Source organism: Tenrec ecaudatus, chromosome 1, assembly GCF_050624435.1.
Source record: "Tenrec ecaudatus isolate mTenEca1 chromosome 1, mTenEca1.hap1, whole genome shotgun sequence".
In the NCBI taxonomy this organism is placed as follows: Eukaryota; Metazoa; Chordata; class Mammalia; order Afrosoricida; family Tenrecidae; genus Tenrec; species Tenrec ecaudatus.
The window spans coordinates 263743044-263761533 of record NC_134530.1 but is presented as its reverse complement, the minus strand read 5'-3'; the positions used below and the strand labels follow the sequence as shown (position 1 = coordinate 263761533).

The following is an 18490-nucleotide window of genomic DNA, read 5'->3' as shown; positions in this document are numbered from 1 at the left end:
TCAGCCTTCTCATTTAATTAATAGCAAATTAGAGATCTATCGACTGGGATTTCCATTGGCACAGCAATGAATTTTTCTTTAAGATTTCCAAACGAACAGACGAAAATGCATCAAAATCTCAAGTGATCTTGACTTTTTCATAGTTTATAAAAAGTCATTTTGTTCAGACATTCTCTATTGATTAATTATAAATGTCTTTTTAAAACAATAGCAGGTACCTTGAAATGTGCCTGCTTTGAAATATGCTAACGTATCTGGCGGCGGGGGGTGGGGTGGGGGGTGGGGTGGGGGGGTGGGATGGGGGGAGGGGGGATGACACTCAGTGTATGGTGGACACTCTCTACTTCCTTCCTTAATTTAGTCTACCAAAACAGAATGTGCCTCTAGCAACCTAATTAAAGAAGAGCACTCAAGTCTCAATCACTGGGTACCTTGCCAAGTTTGGGGCATCCTTAAATATTGATTGATTCATTAATTGATCTCAGTGGGAAAACCCATCATATCACTATTTTAAGGCAAAGAGACTTTGGGTTGATCTGCACAATCCCCAGTGGGGTCTATTCCTAAAATGATTCCTTTTCATTTATAATCACTGCCTTTATTCTTTATCTTATAGCAATTCAAATTCTGAGTCTAATAGACTGGATGGCGCACAGCAAGGAAAATACCTGAAAGAAACGCAAATATATCAGCGTTACTGTACTCCCCCAAATTGACTGAATTTGTGCTGATTTTCTTTCGTGCTCAACAAGAAGATCAGAAAAGAACGGTGCTTGGTGATGGCTGAGAAGATGACTGTTTCTGATGCCTGAGTGCTAGCGAGTAGGGTCTTTCTACATGTGCTGGCTCTGCAGCTACCCAGACTGGCTCTGAAGGCAAGTGTTTGTCCTATGAGTCTGACCCTTGTTCCGAGTAATCATGGGAGGCCCTGAAACTTTTGTTGGATAAAGTACGAAGAATTCAATTACCTCAGCAGTATCTGTCCCCTTTTATCTTCTGCAGGGGGTGCTGTAGCTGACCAAAGGCCCTACAGCCAAACAAAGGGTGTTTGGCTAATCCGCACAGTTTTTGAAAAGTCACTGCCATGGAATAGATTCGCTCCTGACTCACAGCGACCCCACAGGGCAGGGTAGCACTGCCCTTACGGGTTTTCAAAACTGTAACTCCGTATGGGAGTAGAAAGCTTCATCTTTCCAGGGTGGAGTGGCTGGTGATTTCAAATTGGTAATTTCAAATTGCTGCCCTTGCGGGTAGCAGCCCGAGTAACTACTGTGCCATCAGGTCTCCCAGGTTTACAAAGCCCTTAATGGGAGCTACAAGTGAATACTTCTTTCCTCAGAATTTCAACAGAATGGTCGAGGATTTTTTTCCTGGTTATACAAAATAAGATATTTTTCATGACATCATAACAACTACTAATGAGAATTTAGTGAGCCCTTATTGCATACCAGGATCCTTCTTTAACTTATTCGATTATTGCTTACCCCATTTTAATGATGTCAAGCTATGAGGAGCTAGATATACATTGAGGTGATAAAGACACCCAGCCTTTAGATCATTCATTCAGTGGATAACCAAGGCTCCATAAGGCAAAAGAGAGGGAAGGGAAGGCCATCTCAGGAAACACAGTTGCCATCCATCCACCGCAGGGAGAAAAAGGGAAAGAAGTCGCTTTTTTGTGATATTTCTAGCTGGTTTGAGGATATGTGTTGTTTGTTTGTTTTTCTTTTCTTTTGTTTAATCATTTTATTGGGGGCCCTTACAGCTCTTATCACAATTTATACATATATCTATTGTGTCAAGAACATTTGTACATACGTTGCCATCATCATTTTCAAACCATTTTCTTTCTACTTGAGCCCTTGCTATCAGCTCATTTTTAGTAGAGACAGATATAGCATCAAGATCAGGTTGAAAAAAATAATAAAAAGCTAAATTTTGGCTCAAAGTGACCCTATAGGACAGAATAGAAGTACCTTCATGGTTTTCTGAGTCTTTAACTCTTTACAAGAGTATAAAACCTCATCTTTCTCCTGAGAAATAGTTGATGGTCTCAAACTGCTGACCTTGCAATTAGTAGCCCAACATGCCACCAGGACTCCTAGATAAGGTCCAAGGGCTGGAGTAGTCTTTTCTTGTCCTCACGGAAAGACTCTGTTAATGCAGGAACCACTTAGAAAATGGAAATGTACTGTGTTTTCTGAAGAACTGAAAATGTTTTCAGAGGACAATGCTTATTTCCAAGTAATGCCTTGTTTAGCTCCTGGAGAGCGACCTGGAAGTGTTCTAGGGACTAATAAAGCAAATGCAGACCTGTAGCGTTTATTTATAAATTAGATCATTTATACTTAATTTTTAATGACTTCATTTTGCATCGATTAGCCTAGGATTTTAACATACAAGTCAATAGGATGATACTCCTGCGCCAGCCACCCCTCCCATTGCACAAAAGGCTCATGAACAAAATGGCGATAATGGTTATCCACAGGCATGAACTTCGACTCACAAGGCAGACTTAGCTATCATCACTGCTGAGTGCCCAAACTGCCAACACCAGAGACCGAGTCTGTGATATGGCATCATTGCTAGGGACAATCTACCAGCACCCTGGAGACAGGTTGGTACCATTGAACCACTTCCATCATGGAGAGAATAGCTGTTTGTCTTTACTGAAAAATATCTGCATCTAACTGTAAAGTCAACAGTGTGAAACCCGCAGCTGCTCTTTGGAAGAAAGATGAGGCTTTCTATTCCCATAAAGAGTTAGAGTCTTGGAAATCTCAGGGAAGTTCTATCCTGTCCTATAGGGTGGCTCTAATCAGAATTTTTTGTTTGATTTTTTTAGTTGAGCACATAAATTTCTATCAAAACTACCACTATGGACTTACAGAATTCTGTGCCCACTGTCATGGTATCACACACAACACTGCCTCAGATCAAGGAACTCACTCACAGCAAATGAAGTGTGGTTATGGGCCCTTGCAAATAGGATCCACTCACTGATCATAGACGCTGTTGGTTTGCTAGAGCAATGGAATGACCTTGTAAAGATACAATTATGAAACTAACTGGGTGTCTGGACCTTGTACGCTTGTGGAAATGATCTCAAGCATGCAGTATATGCTCTAAACCAACACACAGTTTATGGTGCTATTTGTCCCACAGCCAAAATTCATGGGTCCAAGAACCAATGTGTGGAATGAGAGTGACACTACTTACTATTGACCTAAGTAGCAAGGGAGATGTGGTTAGCAGACAGGCTAAGAGCCAGACTAGGCAGAAGAGACTGCAGGACAACCTAGAGAGAACCTTACCAAAACAGTAGAACTTCGGTTGGATTTAGAAGTATGAACAGGATTCAACTAAGTGTAGACACTAGGCAAGGATGTGAATTGGTAGTATTTCTTATCTTTGCATCCTACATGCCTTCTTCTGCTAAAGACAAAGAGATAATGAACTTTCACAGATCACCCACAGTTGGCCTAGGAGAGGGGAGCATCCTAAATTGTGGAGTAGAAACCAAGGACCTGAAAATGTCTCCTTCCTCTCTTTCTCCCTCCCCTTCCTTCCTTTCTTCTCTTTGTACCAAAGAAAGAGAAGCTTTCTACTCCTGCAAAGAGTTATAGTCTCAGAATCAGAACATACTCAATGGCAATGAGTTGGGTGGAATATTTAACATTAATTCTTGTCAAAATTGTTTGAAATAAATTTAATGTGAACTGTCAGTAAATTGTTCCATGCGCACATGAATCTGAAGTACAGAGTTGTATGTAAGGAATCTCAAGGAATTCCACTCTTTGCGGAATTTCTGTTAGGAAATGAGCTAGCTCTGCCATGCCTGGTTCCATCCATTTGGGAGTATTTGTTTTTGTTGTTATCTGCCATGTAGTTGAACAAAATGATGCCTGGCCCCATACCATCCCAATGATCAGTTGTGGACTGGTCCACTTGACTTGGAAAGATTTTATTGGCTGTTTTAAAGTAGACCAGTAGACTTTTCTACTTAGCCCTTAGTCTGGATTCCCCAGTGAAATGTGTTCAGTGTCATAGCAACATACAACCAACCCTCCACTAAGAGATGCATGGTGGCTGCAGATACAAAGGCTAGAAATCAAACTTGGTGAGATATCTACCACTGAACCACAAATGCTTCAGAGATTTGAGGTAATGCAACTCAAACAAATGAATCCATGCTTGCAGCTATTTGGCTGGTAAGAATCAAGTCCCTGAATGAATCAAGTCCCATATTTTAAGCTCCTTTTCCTCTATCTTCACTAATCCTACCCTTTTAGTCTCCATGATTCCATTTCCTTGACTTTCTTTGCATAGAATTTTTTTAAAGAATTTTTTCCCTTTTGTGGAGAGAAGTAGACTAGTGGATACAATAGTCTAATGCTGAACTTGATATCTGATTGATTGTTAAAAATGTATATTCTCTGCAGCATGGTCTCTAACATTTCTTTTTTAATTTTCTTGGTTTGTTATTGTTCTTTTTAAAGTGTATGTACTTATCAGTAAGAAAATTGTGAACATGCATCACTTGTATTTGTTTTATAAATTTGTCCATGCAATAGTATATACATAAAAATCATTATGAGTGAAATGACAAAAAAACAAGTTAGAAATTCAAAAATGTCCTTCCCACACTTCAGTGGACCACCTTGCGTATATCTTCTTGGGAAGCAGCTACTTAAGGCCCTCAAACCTGTGCTACATTATATCTCACTCAGTAGGTTTGAAAAACATATTTTCTTTTGGCAATGACTGACAGGCTTAGGTGCCTGGGGTGAAGAACAGTCACTGAAAAAATAGTTTGGGTGTTTCTAAAATAGCGTACTCCTACATAACCACTGTTCTCTACTCAGTGGTATCTCCAACACTACCACCGAGGACAGGCAAATTAATTCATGTCCTTCATATCTAATATGCCTGGATAATAGAATGTCAATAAAATGTTGCTGAGAGAGTATTCATCAACGCTAGTAGGATTTTTAAATCTCCAACCCCAGTGATCTGCCCTATTCTAAGTTCCAGAGTGAAGCCAATGCTAGCTAGATAAATAGGGTAAGAGTGCAATAACTGGTCCAGACAGAAAATTCCACACTCTACTGTGATCATCTCTCCTAGCCACCTCAAAGCAAAAAATATTATGCCATTTCCTGTCAGGATTTCCCTACTGAAGTATCAAGATAATTAGAAACTATATATTAAGTATAAAAGATGATTGGATCACTTTTTTTACAAAAAGTATCAGTCTCTAAATTTCAAAGCATATTTCAGATAAGACCAATGAGTATTTTATCATTCTTTCTAATGATATGATGGGCCTCTGAGGAAATATATAACCACTTCCATGTCAAAAACAGATTGTAATGATATATTGTTTTCTTTTTAATTATAAAAATATGATACACATTCAAGACAAACATGTGAGAAAACCAGCAGAACACAAGAAAACAACAACAACTTGCACTCACTCATCAAATGCATAAAAAATTATATTCAATTATAAAGGAAAAAGTAGAAATGAAATCTAGAGGTTTAAAAAAAGAAGATAAACATTTTCTATTGGTCATGTAGACAAGAGATTCCACAGCTTTATCATGAACCAAAATGCCCATCTTCTGGATTTAAGACCGAGTTCCACATGTGCCAGAAACCTGAGTATGGCAATGGACAATAATTATTTCCATACAGTGTTGGTAACTTCAAACTTCACATCAGGTAAGGGTCTAATTATTAAAATATATAGAACTCTACCATTAGAGTTACAATTATAAAATAATAAATAATCCAATTAAGAATTGGGGGAAAAACATGAACACACACTTCACCAAAAATGAAGTACAAATGATTGGGGAAATGTGAATTAAAACCACAATGAGATACTACCTTTCATTCACAATGCTAAACCAATTTAAAAAATCAGAGAATAACTGCTGGAGAGCATGTGAAGATAATGGAACTCGTATAAATAGTTAGTGGATATCTAAATATATGTAACCACTATGGAAATGATATGGTGATGCTTGGAATTGAAATTCTACACGATCCACCAATATCACTATTAGGCATAAACCCCAAAGAAATAAGAGACACAACACAAGTGGAGATATGCTCTCCCATGTTCATAGCAGCACAGCTCACAATAGCAAGAAATTGGAAGCAGCCCAAATGCCCAGCAGTTGAAGAATGGATAAAGAAACTATGGTACACACGCAGTGGAATACTGCGCCTCCCTAAGAAACAGTGATGAAAGCATGAAACACCACATGACATACAAGGACATGGATTCCATTATGCTAAGTGAAGTTAGTCAATCACAAAAGCATAAAAGTCATATGAGTCCACTATTATAAGTAGAAATGCCAGGTAAACAAATCGTAGGAACAAATCCCAAACAAAGGGCTAGAAAGTTTGCATACTAGTCCCGAACCACACATCAGCCCTGTTCTGTGTAGTTCATAAGACCCACCTCCAAAAAAAGAGATCTCACTTAAGCTGGAGTCACTCCTTCCAAAAGGGGAAACAGCGATGACCCTCCACTGGGTGCCATAAGTACAACACTGCAACAAGGCTGCACCAAGTCCACAGGCCCTCCACCGGAACAAGAGGAAAACCTACTGAAAAATCAAGTCCAAACCAGGCAAAAGGAGCATCTACATTTCAGGAGAGGCACTGATATTTGCTGGTGGGTATGGCGGGTAAACGGGGAGGAGAAGCCTCACATCTGGAAGGGATGCTAAATAAAAATTGTAGGAAACCTACGGGGAGAAGAAAACTGGTTCCACGTTCCGGGGTACACACTATGAATAAGTTTCTACCCAATCCTCAGAGAGCCATGTCATGGACTAAGTACTAGAATGACCACAGACACTGGCCTTACAAAAAACATGGCATCCACCAAGGGCCAAACCAGAAAGACTCAACATGGAAGTCCAACTGAAGGCACTGGGCCCCACCTCAAAACTACCTGTTGCTCTTGGACATTGGACTGAAACTCCCTGATCTGACAGGGAGTAAAAGGTGGCTACCCCAAGACTGAGGAAATGGCAGCCATTGGACCTTGTGTGGCTTAGTGGGTGTGTCCAGTGAAAGGGAACCTAGAACCACCATATATTTAGAACCTCCATGCCCGCCTTGCATTAATATGAGAGGTATCAACCTGAGAGGCAAGGATAGGCCCTTGTAAGAAAGGGTGCTACTGGCTATCAATTGGAATAGTGTCTGGGGTCTTAAAGGCTTGAATTCACACAAGCAGCCATCTAAGTGAGGTGTCAACTAAGTCCACAGAGAAGAGAGACACCAGCCTCTGTGCTCCAAAGGTGACAATAACAAAATCCAAATATGATGAAGGAAACGGTATGAGAGCTTAAATTGTGAACACCCAATTGGCACAAGGTTAAGGAGACCACATTTCATCTGCAGAGTATCTAGTCAGATTAAGCCTCTGGCAGATTCCTTCTGGCCATAGGTGAGGGACTCAGGGACTTGAAGAGCTTTCCTATCAAACAGTTTTTATGATCAGTCTTAATTTTCTTATGGTGGATAAAAGCACGGTATAATATGATACTTGGCCAGTTGACCTCCCTCTTGACCCAACCTCAATTTTATCTAGGCTATACTATTTCTCACAAGTTCCACAACTGAAAAGTCTTCTCTGGCTTTTAAAATATTACTAGCAGGCTTTTCTTTCTTATTCAATCTTTTTATCTTTATATTAACATTTTCTTCTTTCTGTTTCTTTTGTTATTGTTTCCTATAGGTTTCCTAGTTTATGAAGCACAGAAGGAGTGGATGCATGGAGACAATAACTGATGCAAGGTTTTATTAGGGGTGGAGATGGTACTGTGGAGGGTCCAGAGAATTGGGGAGATAACAATTAATGTCGGGGGAAGGAGCACTAGTTGACCAGTGGTTATCATGGGTGAAGGAGGAAATTTTTGCTTAGCGGGCATTAAGTTTATGTTAATGGTAATGAAATAATTAGGAAACGGATATCAATAATGGTTGCACAACTGAGTATAATCAATAGCACTGAATTATATATGTAGAACTTGTTGAATTGTAGAACGTTTAGTTTTGCATACTTTTACCACAATTAAAAATGTTTATAATAATAATAATAAGTACAAGGAAGGAAAAAAGGTTCTAAAATTGATTGTGGTAATGATTATATAACTCTTCTTGATATGATTGAATTGTTTAATTAGATAATAGGTGGCAGAATTTCCAGTAAAACTGTAAAAACAAAGTCATTTTTTGTTTCAGTTTTTCCCTGTTTAATAGTGTATTAATGTGATATATAGGTTTATTGTGTGCCACTTGGCCAATAAAAATATGTGGGATTAATAAGGTTGCAGTTTGATGGGAGGGCAAAGAGTTAAATGGCCTGACAAGCCCTGTCTCTTGCTCTCTGGTGATCAGACCAGCATGTGGCTGCCTTAGCTAGTTCTCTGCCTCAACTTGTGAGCTGTACTGCCCATAGGACACTCAGCCCATGTCACTAGAGATTGAGCTTCCTTTGAGACCTGCTTTACCACACTGCTGTTGTATACATCATTTGAACTTGAGACTGTCAAATCCTGTCATCTGGCTTACTGTTGGTGACCCGCCCTGCTGGTTGCTTCCTGTGTCTGGACTGACTGCATTGCCCTACAGAAGACTCAGCTGTCTACTTCCTTGACCTTGGACCCAGTGGCCCTTGTGAGTTGAAGGACTTCCAGTATATTAATTGTTCCATGGAATTGAGTTGAACTGAGCCCTCTGTACTGCTGTGTAGACTAATTAGCTGTTATATGCCTTCATGCTTTCTCTCTCTCTCTCTCTCTCTCTCTCTCTCTCTCTCTCTCTCTCTCTATATATATATATATATATATATATATATATATATATATATATATATATATATATATATAAATCATAAGTGTCCTGGGTTTGTTTATCTAGAAAACCCTGTGTAACAATTATGAAGACTTGATAGAAAGACAAATGGATTTATAGGCTAATAACTTTGTAAGCTGCATTCACATATTAAATCTAATATTTGAGAAAATATTTCATGAAATGATTGTTCCTGATTAGTTCATCCTTGTAAAGAGTTTAATTTTGTTGGATGTTTAGCAGACATGGGACATGGGGCCTGGCTTCATGTTGCTGTTGGTGTTAGGTGCCTACAAGTCAGTTCCAACTTGTAACAGACCTATGTACAATAGAACAAAACATTGAATTTTGAGTCTTTAAGGCACATTGCTTGCTCTAAAGGCTGCCTCAGTGAGATCCCATGTGGACACTCCACTTGGTGAACTGGACTCGTCCTCAGACACACTTGTAACCTGAGGACTCCAGTCAGATACATGGTGTCTGAGAAGGGGAAGACAGCTGTGCCAAGACTGTTGGACTGTTGGTAGACAGACGAACACAGTCTTGCTACATCAATGGCTTGGATGCTGTGTAGTAAGATAGGTATTATTGCAGAAAAACTGTGATGGGCATTCTGTTTTATTGTGTTTCTGTTTGTTCGTGTTAGGGTGTATCTCAGAGGTGTTATGTCTTTGGGAGTCACTCTCTTGAAGTTTTGTTATATTTTTTTCTGTTTCTTGGTAAATGAAGCCCTGGATGGATGATCCTACAGAGACAGCAAGTAGAATAACTTGGGTTTTTTTTGGGGGGGGTGTGGGGGAGCGGGAACAATGGTGGTAGCAGGGTAAGCAGAAAAGAATGTCAAGGAGTCCTGTAAGAAAAAGAACAATCGGAAACTGATTGTGGTAGCAATTGTACAATTTTTCTTGGTGTGATTGAACTATGGAATGATATGTGTATTAATCCCCAATTAATAATAATTTTTAAAGTTAGCCATTAAATCCATCTAAATCTAGCACTCACTGCTGGGATCCCTAGCTCTTTGTGTACTTTGAGATAGTTACATATATGTTGCTTTAGCCTCATTTGGATTAATTTCTAAAACTTTGACCAGGCATACCCAAATATTTCTGTATTTGGAAATTCACAAGCGCAGTTCTACCCTGACCCACAGGTTCACTATGAGTTAGCATCGACTCCATGGCACTGAGTTTTGTTTTGAGTTTTTGGTCTTTAATAGTATCCTCTACACTGTTCTACTAGAACACGAGCCATCAATTCTCAAGCACTTTCTAAGCCACTGCCAGGTCAAGAGATGCAACATAGAGAAAAAAGGAATGGCAGAAGTATTCATCAGCATGTAGCACCTTCTTTAATCAATATGCTGCAATATTGATTGAGCAGCCACTGTGATGCAAAGTGTTCCTTGTTTTTACATTGTAAAACGTTGACTGCCCTGGAAAGGATCAATGAATCTGATTACTACTCAGGACCAATAGGGAGGAAGGAAATCAGAAGTAGAGTCTGACAATTTTCTGTCTATAACTGAATGGAACTTAGGTGTGTGGTTCATCAGGAACCCTGGTGGTGCAGTGGTTAAGTGTTCACATGTGGAACAAAAAGCCAGTAATTAATATCTACCAACTTCTCTGCAAGAGAAAGAAACTGGCTTTCATAAAGTTCCAGAGTATCTACTCTGACTCCTGTGCTAGGATATAATAAATCAAACTAATTATACAAACACAGACACACATCCACACACACAAGATTCCTGACCCCTGTTTGCTATTCTGTGCACTGCAGAGGATATATATATATATATTTTTTTTCCCCCTCTATTCCACTGTCTTACCTAACCAGTCACATACATTTGATCTTGAAATAGCAATGGAAAGAGGCCTCAGGAAGTTAGTGTGTAAGATGGGTCACTCATCATGTTGGTCATCTGAGCCTATTGAGGTAGTCTTGGGTAACTAATGTTTGTTAATCAAGAAGGCAAGAATACAGTGGTATTAGAGCATCAATTCAGCTGAAGGGGTAGCAAGAGAGGTAGAAGGTGATGAAAGATGAAATTGGGGTGCATAAAAATTAACTGCATTCCTTCATTCACAAACATTCCTTCACACCCAAGTATTTATTCCACAAATACTAACTGGATCCTTACACAGTGTTCAGAAATGTCAAATCGCTGAAGGCAAACTTTCATTTTACAAGACTGATAGTAAGCATTTTTAAAGTCAGAATGAGTCAATGAGAATATATAACTCACTCAGGGACGCTATGGAATAGTTTCAAAAATGAGATGTTAGAGCATGACAAATGAGCCTCGAGCCATGGGAAAGGAGTGTGGTCAATATCAGGTGGCAGCATCTGACCCTCCTGAAGATTGCTTCAAATCCCTGGATATTGGATTGAGCCATATGAAACTGCTATTTTTCTAGATCAAAAAAATGATTGAATAGCAGTACACTTACTCCGTACTTATCAACTATCTCGTTATCCAATGTTGTGAATTTACAATAGTAAAACAATTCTATCTGATTATTTTGTGTATTAATGATGCATATCTAACAGTAACAAATAGTGGGGTGCAAGGTGGGAATAACGCTGTCTGTGATAGTCAAGGTTGTGTGTCAACTTGGTTAGCTTTGGGGTCTTAAAGGTTAGGCAGTTATGTAATCATGAAAGTTACCCATTTTGTAATGATATTATTTAGCAGTGTGTAATGTAGTAGTAGTCATCGTTCATTTTTGATATGATATGGTCATCCTATGCTTTTACATATTGCTCTTTTTACATAGTAACCTTGTCGTAATGATGTCATATGGTCCAGCCTGACATTTTTCTGAAAAACAACCCTTCTAAATGTTTAAAATAATAGCTTCTTCCCAGGTAAAACAAATACACAGATAAATATTGGGTAATGTGAGAGAGTCAGTTTGCTGAGGCGTAGGGCAATGGTCAGGTGTGAAAGGACGACACTCAAGGACATGCAAGGGATGAGTGCTTTGGGCCAAAGCGAAATGGTTTGGTGCTTGCTGAGAGGCATGAGAGCCACTGGACAGTTTTTAGGGGGAAGTAAACAGGTAGACTGTTATATAGCTAAACAATGAAGGTTGAATTTGCATGAGAATATACAGTTTGTAAGTGGTGAGTCTGTAACTTAAATGGCGACCTCTCCGCCAGTACCTAAGTTTTTACTATTACAGCATTATGACCAATAACTGAATGGAACTTATGATTCAGGTGGCTCATTAGGAGCGTTGGTGGCACAGTGGTTAAGCACACACTTGTGAAACAAAAAGCCAGGAATTCAAATCTACCAGCTCCTCTGCAAGAGAGAGCCATGGCAGCCTGCGTTTATAAAGACGGATAACCTTACGAAAACCATGAGGCAGTTCTATTCGGTTCAATAGGTGCACTATGAGTCAGAATCAACTCAGAGGCAGTATGTTTGGTTTTTAATTTTCATTATGCTGAAAAAAATTCGCAGTCAGAATTTTAAATCATGAGTGATAAGCCAAGAACAGAACGCGATGGGAAAAGAAGACTAAATTGAAATCAAGTTAGCTGACTCAGGTAAGTGCTATCCTGTTCTCTGAGGTGAGTCCTTAAGTAGTACAACTAGTTCTCAAGCTTGACTGCTACCAGTATATTCCAGCCTCCTCCTATGTCCGAAGAAAGGCTTGGTGATCTAATTCCCAAAAAATCAACCATTAAAACTCGATGGGGCCTTCCACCTGCTAGCATTGTCTTTCACACTTGCCTTGGGACCACCAGCCTAGTCGCCCTCCAAGTGGACCCCAACTGCTCCTGCGCCACTGGTGGCTCCTATGCCTGCTCTGACTCCTGCAAGTGCAAAGACTGCGGATGCACATCCTGCAACAAGAGCTGCTGCTCCTGCTGCCACGTGGGCTGTGCCAAGTGTGCCCAGGGCTGCATCTGCAAAGGGGCATCGGACAAGTGCACCTGCTGTGCCTGACAAGAAAGCCGTGTCCAGATATGACTAGACCAACGTCTCCAAACCAGAGGTTCTCCCTCAATTGACCCTCACATCTTTGCTACCTCCTTTTCTGTATGAAATGTCTGAATGATAATAAAGGTTGTTGACTTGAAAAAAAAACTCGATGGGGTGCAGTTCCACTCCAACACATGTGGGGTCATCATGGGTTGGAATTGACTTGGCAGCCTCTGAAACTGGTACCTTTTGAGGGAGAAAGGTACTTTCTGATTGACTACCTCTTACTGAATGCCTTTCTTTTTACTAACCACCTCCATCCTATTTTCTCCCTAAGTTGAAGGAGCAGTGAGTTAGTGGTTTAAAAGACTTGCTTTGGAAGCATTCTGAAAACTCAAACTCACTGCCTTCAAGTTGGTTCTTACTCATAGCAACCTTATAGGACAGGGTAGAACTACCTCAATTGGTTTCTGAGATGGTAACTCTTTGTAGGAGTATAAAATCTAATCATTCCTCCACTGACTGGCTGGTGGTTTCGAACTGCTAACCTTGTCCTTTGTAACCTATACACCACCAAGGCTCCTTCTTTTGAGCATAGAAACAAATACTATACTACTTCTTTATCCCACAGCCCTCAGCAATACAGTCTCTCTTAACATCTCTTAAGGGAGAAGCACTATTTTAGCCAATGGGATTCATTCTCTTATCAGACAGGAGTTTAAAGGACAGTACATCTAAAGTATTACTTAACCATTTCCAAAAGAGTAGCAAAACAGTCTCCGTAGCTAACCGACTCTCAGAGAAGAAAGCATCCATTGCATTCTAGTGCCTGCTTTCCTGATGAGAAACAGATCCCTGTGGCTGGAATGTATTTTCCTAAGTGCACAACCACAAAAAAAAAAAAAAAAACCAACACCAACATTCTGACATTCTATAGCATCCCTAACATTTCTCAAATCTGAATTCCTAATTGGGTTAAAGGGGGAAAAAAACAACCTTGAATTTTCATGCTGGTTTTTATTCAGAATTTAAAACAGAACTCAAGACACATTTTCCTATTGCTCCAGAACATGCATAAGCTGGTTCAAAATTCCTATGACCCCCTCAGAAACTGAAAACAAAGGAAAAACAGACAGACACTTGAATTACAGATATACCATGCACGCAAAGAACGGCTTCTCTTCCTTTTCAAAAAGGACACCTCTTCCTTCCCTCATTGTGTGTGTGTGTGTGTGTGTGTGTGTGTGCGCGCGCGCGCATATGTAAGTGCATGCTTTACTTTGTTAATGTATTATAGAAACACACAAACCTTTTCAGTTGTTTTTAACTTAAAGGTAAAATAATTCTGTAATAGGAATGAATCCAGAGGATCCATGGAGTCTATAATAAACTCATTGTCTTCAAACAATGCCGATTCATAGACATCCGATAGGACAGGGTAGCACTCCCCCTGTGGGTTTCCAAGACTAACTCTTAAAGGGAATCGAAAGCCCCATCTTTCTCCCAAGGAGCAGCCTATTGTATAACCCACTATGCTACCAGGGTGCCTGGAGTTTACAATAAATAATTATACTAGTAGTCTAAATGGAACCCTGGTGGAGTGATGGATTAAACATTCGACTGCTAACCACGGAGTTGGTGGTTCAAACCCAGAAGCAGCTTGGCTGGAGAAAGATGACGCTGTCAGCTCCAGTAAAGATGAACAGTCTTGGAAAGACTATGAATCACTTCTACCTTTCCTATAAGGTCACGGTGAGTCAGAATGGACTCAATAGCAGTAGATTTTATCCTTACCTGTGCAGTTTCTCCTCAAGCATTTCCATGTATTTCATAGTATTTTCCTTCAGAGTTGTATCTGCAAAACAAAAATTAAAAAGTGATGGAATTGCAGTCAAAGAAAGAATAAAACAGAATGGTAGTCCTAAAAAGCTAAACGCCAAAGGACAGTTGTCAAGTTGCTAATAAGAATGCCCTATTGTTTGGAAACGGATTCACGGAAGGGGGCAAACAGTTCATATACTCTGCTGCGAAGTGAAAGGTTGACGGTTCTAATCCACCCAGAGGTGCTTCCGAAGATAAGCCTGGTGATCTACTTCTGAAAAATCCATTGATGAAAACCTTACACACATGGGATTAAACACACATGGGATTACCATGGGTCACAATTAACTCAAAGGCATTGAGTTTTACATTCGATGAGCACGTGAATGTGGTTTTATTCAGATTGGGTATCTGAAGCCATCCACTGGAAAGGAGCCTGTATGTGCACTGCAGGACTCAGACTGGAGACTGCAGAGCACTGCAGTGTGGGCCGCCCTTGGTTGATTTTTCAAAGAGAGCTCATTTGTAGTCTATCATTGAATCACGTTCTGCTTTGTGGTTCTTACCACTTCGCAGCTAGAAGGATGGTTGTTAAGTACCGGGAAAGAGGACCCAAGAATTGAATAGTTCTCTTCCTGTTGATGAAATGGGGATTTCACCAGCGGGAACAGGGGATCATAAACCCTTTCTAACATGTGATCCTGTCTGTATGTAGGAAATCAACTGCTTAACTTACAATGTTGTGAAACCAGCTTCTCCTTGAGGAAAACTCAGTGCCCAGAAATCATTAAATATTAAAGAAATGAATGATTGTTTGGGTTCAATAAATCAAAGAGGCACTTTATTATTGATAAAAAGATATGAAAAGACTGGATATACTTTCAGCACTGATACACACTACTTTACTCACACATTTGTACTCTGTACTCTCTATGTGCTTGCCTACTGGATGAAAGTGCTGCTCAAGGTAAGAACTGAGAGATAAATCAACAAAAGGAGCTTATGGGTTTTCCTTTCATTGGTGGTTGTAATTGCCAATAATGGTGTTATAAGGATCCCTGGTGGTGCAATGGTTAAGCATCCAGCTGCTAATACTAAGGTTGGGGGCTCAAACACACTCAGTAACTCTGCAGAAGAAGAATGTGGTTGATCTGTTTCCTTAATATTACAGCCAAGATAAAACGTTATAGCATCTGGGGTCTTAAAGGCTTGAAGTTAAACAAGTGACCATCTAGTAGAGAAGCAACAAAACCGTATGGAAGAAGCACACCAGCCTGTGGGATCATAAGGTGTCAACAGGATCAGGTAACAGGCATCAGAAGATCCAAAACAAACCAAAAAAACATATTTTTGAGAATGAGGGAGTTTGGAGCAGAGACTCAAAACCCATCTGTAGATAATGGGTCTTCCCTTCACAGAAGGGTCACAAGGAAGGGATGAGTCAACCAGGGCCCAGTCTAGCACTAATGAAGCACACAATATTCCTCTGGTTCCTTGAAGCTTCCTCAACCCCCCACTATTATGACCCCAACCCTGCCTTTTGCTGTGGGCTAGATTGGACCATGTGCACAGGTACAGATAAGAGCTCAGGACACGTGGGATGCAGGTCAGATAAACTCCTCAGGAACAGAAATGGGTGAAGAGATACCAGGAGGGTAGGCAGGTGGAAGAAACTGTGCGGTAAGGTAGAAAGCCATTGATGTAAAATATGAAAATAATAATAATTTATAATTTATCAAGGGGTTACAAGGGAGGGAGGGAAAGAAAAGAGAGGAACCAGTACCAAGGGTTCAAATAGAAAGTAAATGTTTAGAAAATCATGGTGGTAACATATGACAAATATGCTTGATATAATTGATGTATGGATTGTTATGTGAGCTATAAAATGATCTTTAAAAATAACAATAATATCACAACAAAAAACCTAAAACCAATAGGTCAGTTATAAATTGTCACAGGGGGTTTCTATAAATTGGAATAACCAAATGGCACAAAACAACATATGCCTGCTCTTATCCAAGTATGGGAATTGGTTGTCATGATACTAGTTCTTTGTGGGGAGACAGTAGAAGCAAAGGCCAGTAGAACGATACAGGGAAAGGCCATGGCAATGTAGAACAGATGTTAGCAGATGTGCATGATAAATAGGCAAATTTTATTTTTATGGTTATTAGTTGTTGTGGAGTTGGCTCCAACTTATGGCAATCTTATGTATAACAGAAAGAAATGTTGCCTGTCCCCATTTTGTACCATCTTTATTATCATAGGCAAGTTTAAGTTCATTATTACAATTATTTGTCTCAGTTCATTGAGGATTTCTATTGTTATTGCTGACCCTCTACTTTACCAAATATTAGGGCTTTTCTAGTGATTGGACTTTCCTGATGGTGTGCCAAAGTAAGAAAAACAAAGTTTCCCATCCTCTCTCCTAAGAGAAATTTCAGTTTTATTTATCCTAAAACTGATTATTTTGTTCTTGTGTAACAACAGGCAGATTTTACATATATTTGAAAGGTAGAGTTAACATAATTGCATGATAAAAATCAAAATGGTATAATAAAGAAGTCAAGAATTACTACTAAGTTTTGGCCTGAGCCACTGAGAAGAATAAGAGTTTCGATGAAATGAGATGAAAAATGGGAAAACACACACACACACACACACACACACACAAGTTTTAGAGATAAGAAAGAGCTCGTTTGGATGTGTTAAATTTGCTGATGTCATTAGATATCCAGGATAGATGTCAAATATGAAATAAGCTATATGAATCTAGAATTTATAAAATGGTCCAGGGGAGATATACATTTATTTGAAAGCTTGATGAAAGAATTAAGCCTCCATGATATCGCTGAGGAAGTGAGATTAATATAAAAAGTCCTTGATGGGCATCTATAACTATATACAAGAGGTTCCTGGAAGATAACACTGAGGTAGAGTCTCCTGCCTAGAACTCTCCAGTCACAGCCCAGAGAGTGACAAGTGAGGAAGCCAATTCTGGGCCTTTAGATGCAGAACATGGACTCTCAGCACTCCAAGAATATTTTAGACCTCCCTGTCCAATTTTTGCCCACAGAGGATGCAGAAAATGCAGAAGAGCTTGCTGCATGCAGTACACTCTGTCCCCTATCTCACCAGTGTCGCAGGTGCACAGCATCCTCCCTTCTGCTCTAGATGTGTGACCCGACTATGCTGGGGAATATCCCAAGCTAGACTATCCCTTAAATGGAGCCCCCGGTCCTACTTGTGGACCACTGGGAGTCCTGAAGACTGGAGCTCACATCAGCCTGCGGAACAGAGATTTTATATTTTCAATCCCATACCAGATCCCCTGGACCACGCTCTTTGTAAGGCCACAGTTTTAATGGCCACCAGAGAGATACTCCCAGCTAAATAAAAAGGAATCCAGCCTGCAGTAAAATAGGAACACAACTTGTACACTTTGGGGGCTTCAAACATACATTTGAATTTTCCCTATTTTCTTTAGAGGAAAAAGAGCACAAACTCTTTTTCCTGGTAGAGGAACAGGAACCAAATATTCCAGTTTCTTGTTAGCTGCCCCTCCTTCTCTAAGCATATGGCTGACAATAGGACTTACTATCCTTAGGAGGACCTCCTCCTGATGACCAAGGTCCAATCAGGACGTCTTATTCAACTTCAAGGAAAAAGAGAGAATTATGAGAGCAGCTAGAGAGAGAAAAATCACTCACATAAAATGTAAACAGATAAGAATAAGTTCAGACTTCTCTGCAGAGATCATGTGGGAAGAAAATAATAGAACATATTCTGAATATTGAAATGCAATCCAAGAATATGAACGCAATTCAAGAATCCTTTATCCAACAAAAC

The 18490-nt window shown here is 39.8% G+C and overlaps 2 protein-coding genes across 2 annotated transcripts in view; one reads left to right on the top strand and one right to left on the bottom strand.

The window, feature by feature from the left end:
• Positions 1–18490, bottom strand: part of DISC1 (DISC1 scaffold protein) — a 415073-nt gene that overhangs the window by 76405 nt on the left and 320178 nt on the right. Inside the window, 1 exon segment of the mRNA XM_075542777.1 lies at positions 14615–14675. Within this exon segment, the coding sequence (XP_075398892.1) occupies positions 14615–14675 (61 nt within the window).
• Positions 12533–12844, top strand: LOC142429796 (metallothionein-2A-like). Its single transcript, XM_075534912.1, has one exon. The coding sequence runs from the start codon at positions 12533–12535 to the stop codon at positions 12842–12844; it is 312 nt and encodes a 103-aa protein (XP_075391027.1).

Coding starts and splice junctions, on each gene's coding strand:
- LOC142429796 (XM_075534912.1), top strand. CDS start 12,533: ATGTCCGAAGAAAGGCTTGGTGATCTAATTCCCAAAAAATCAACCATT.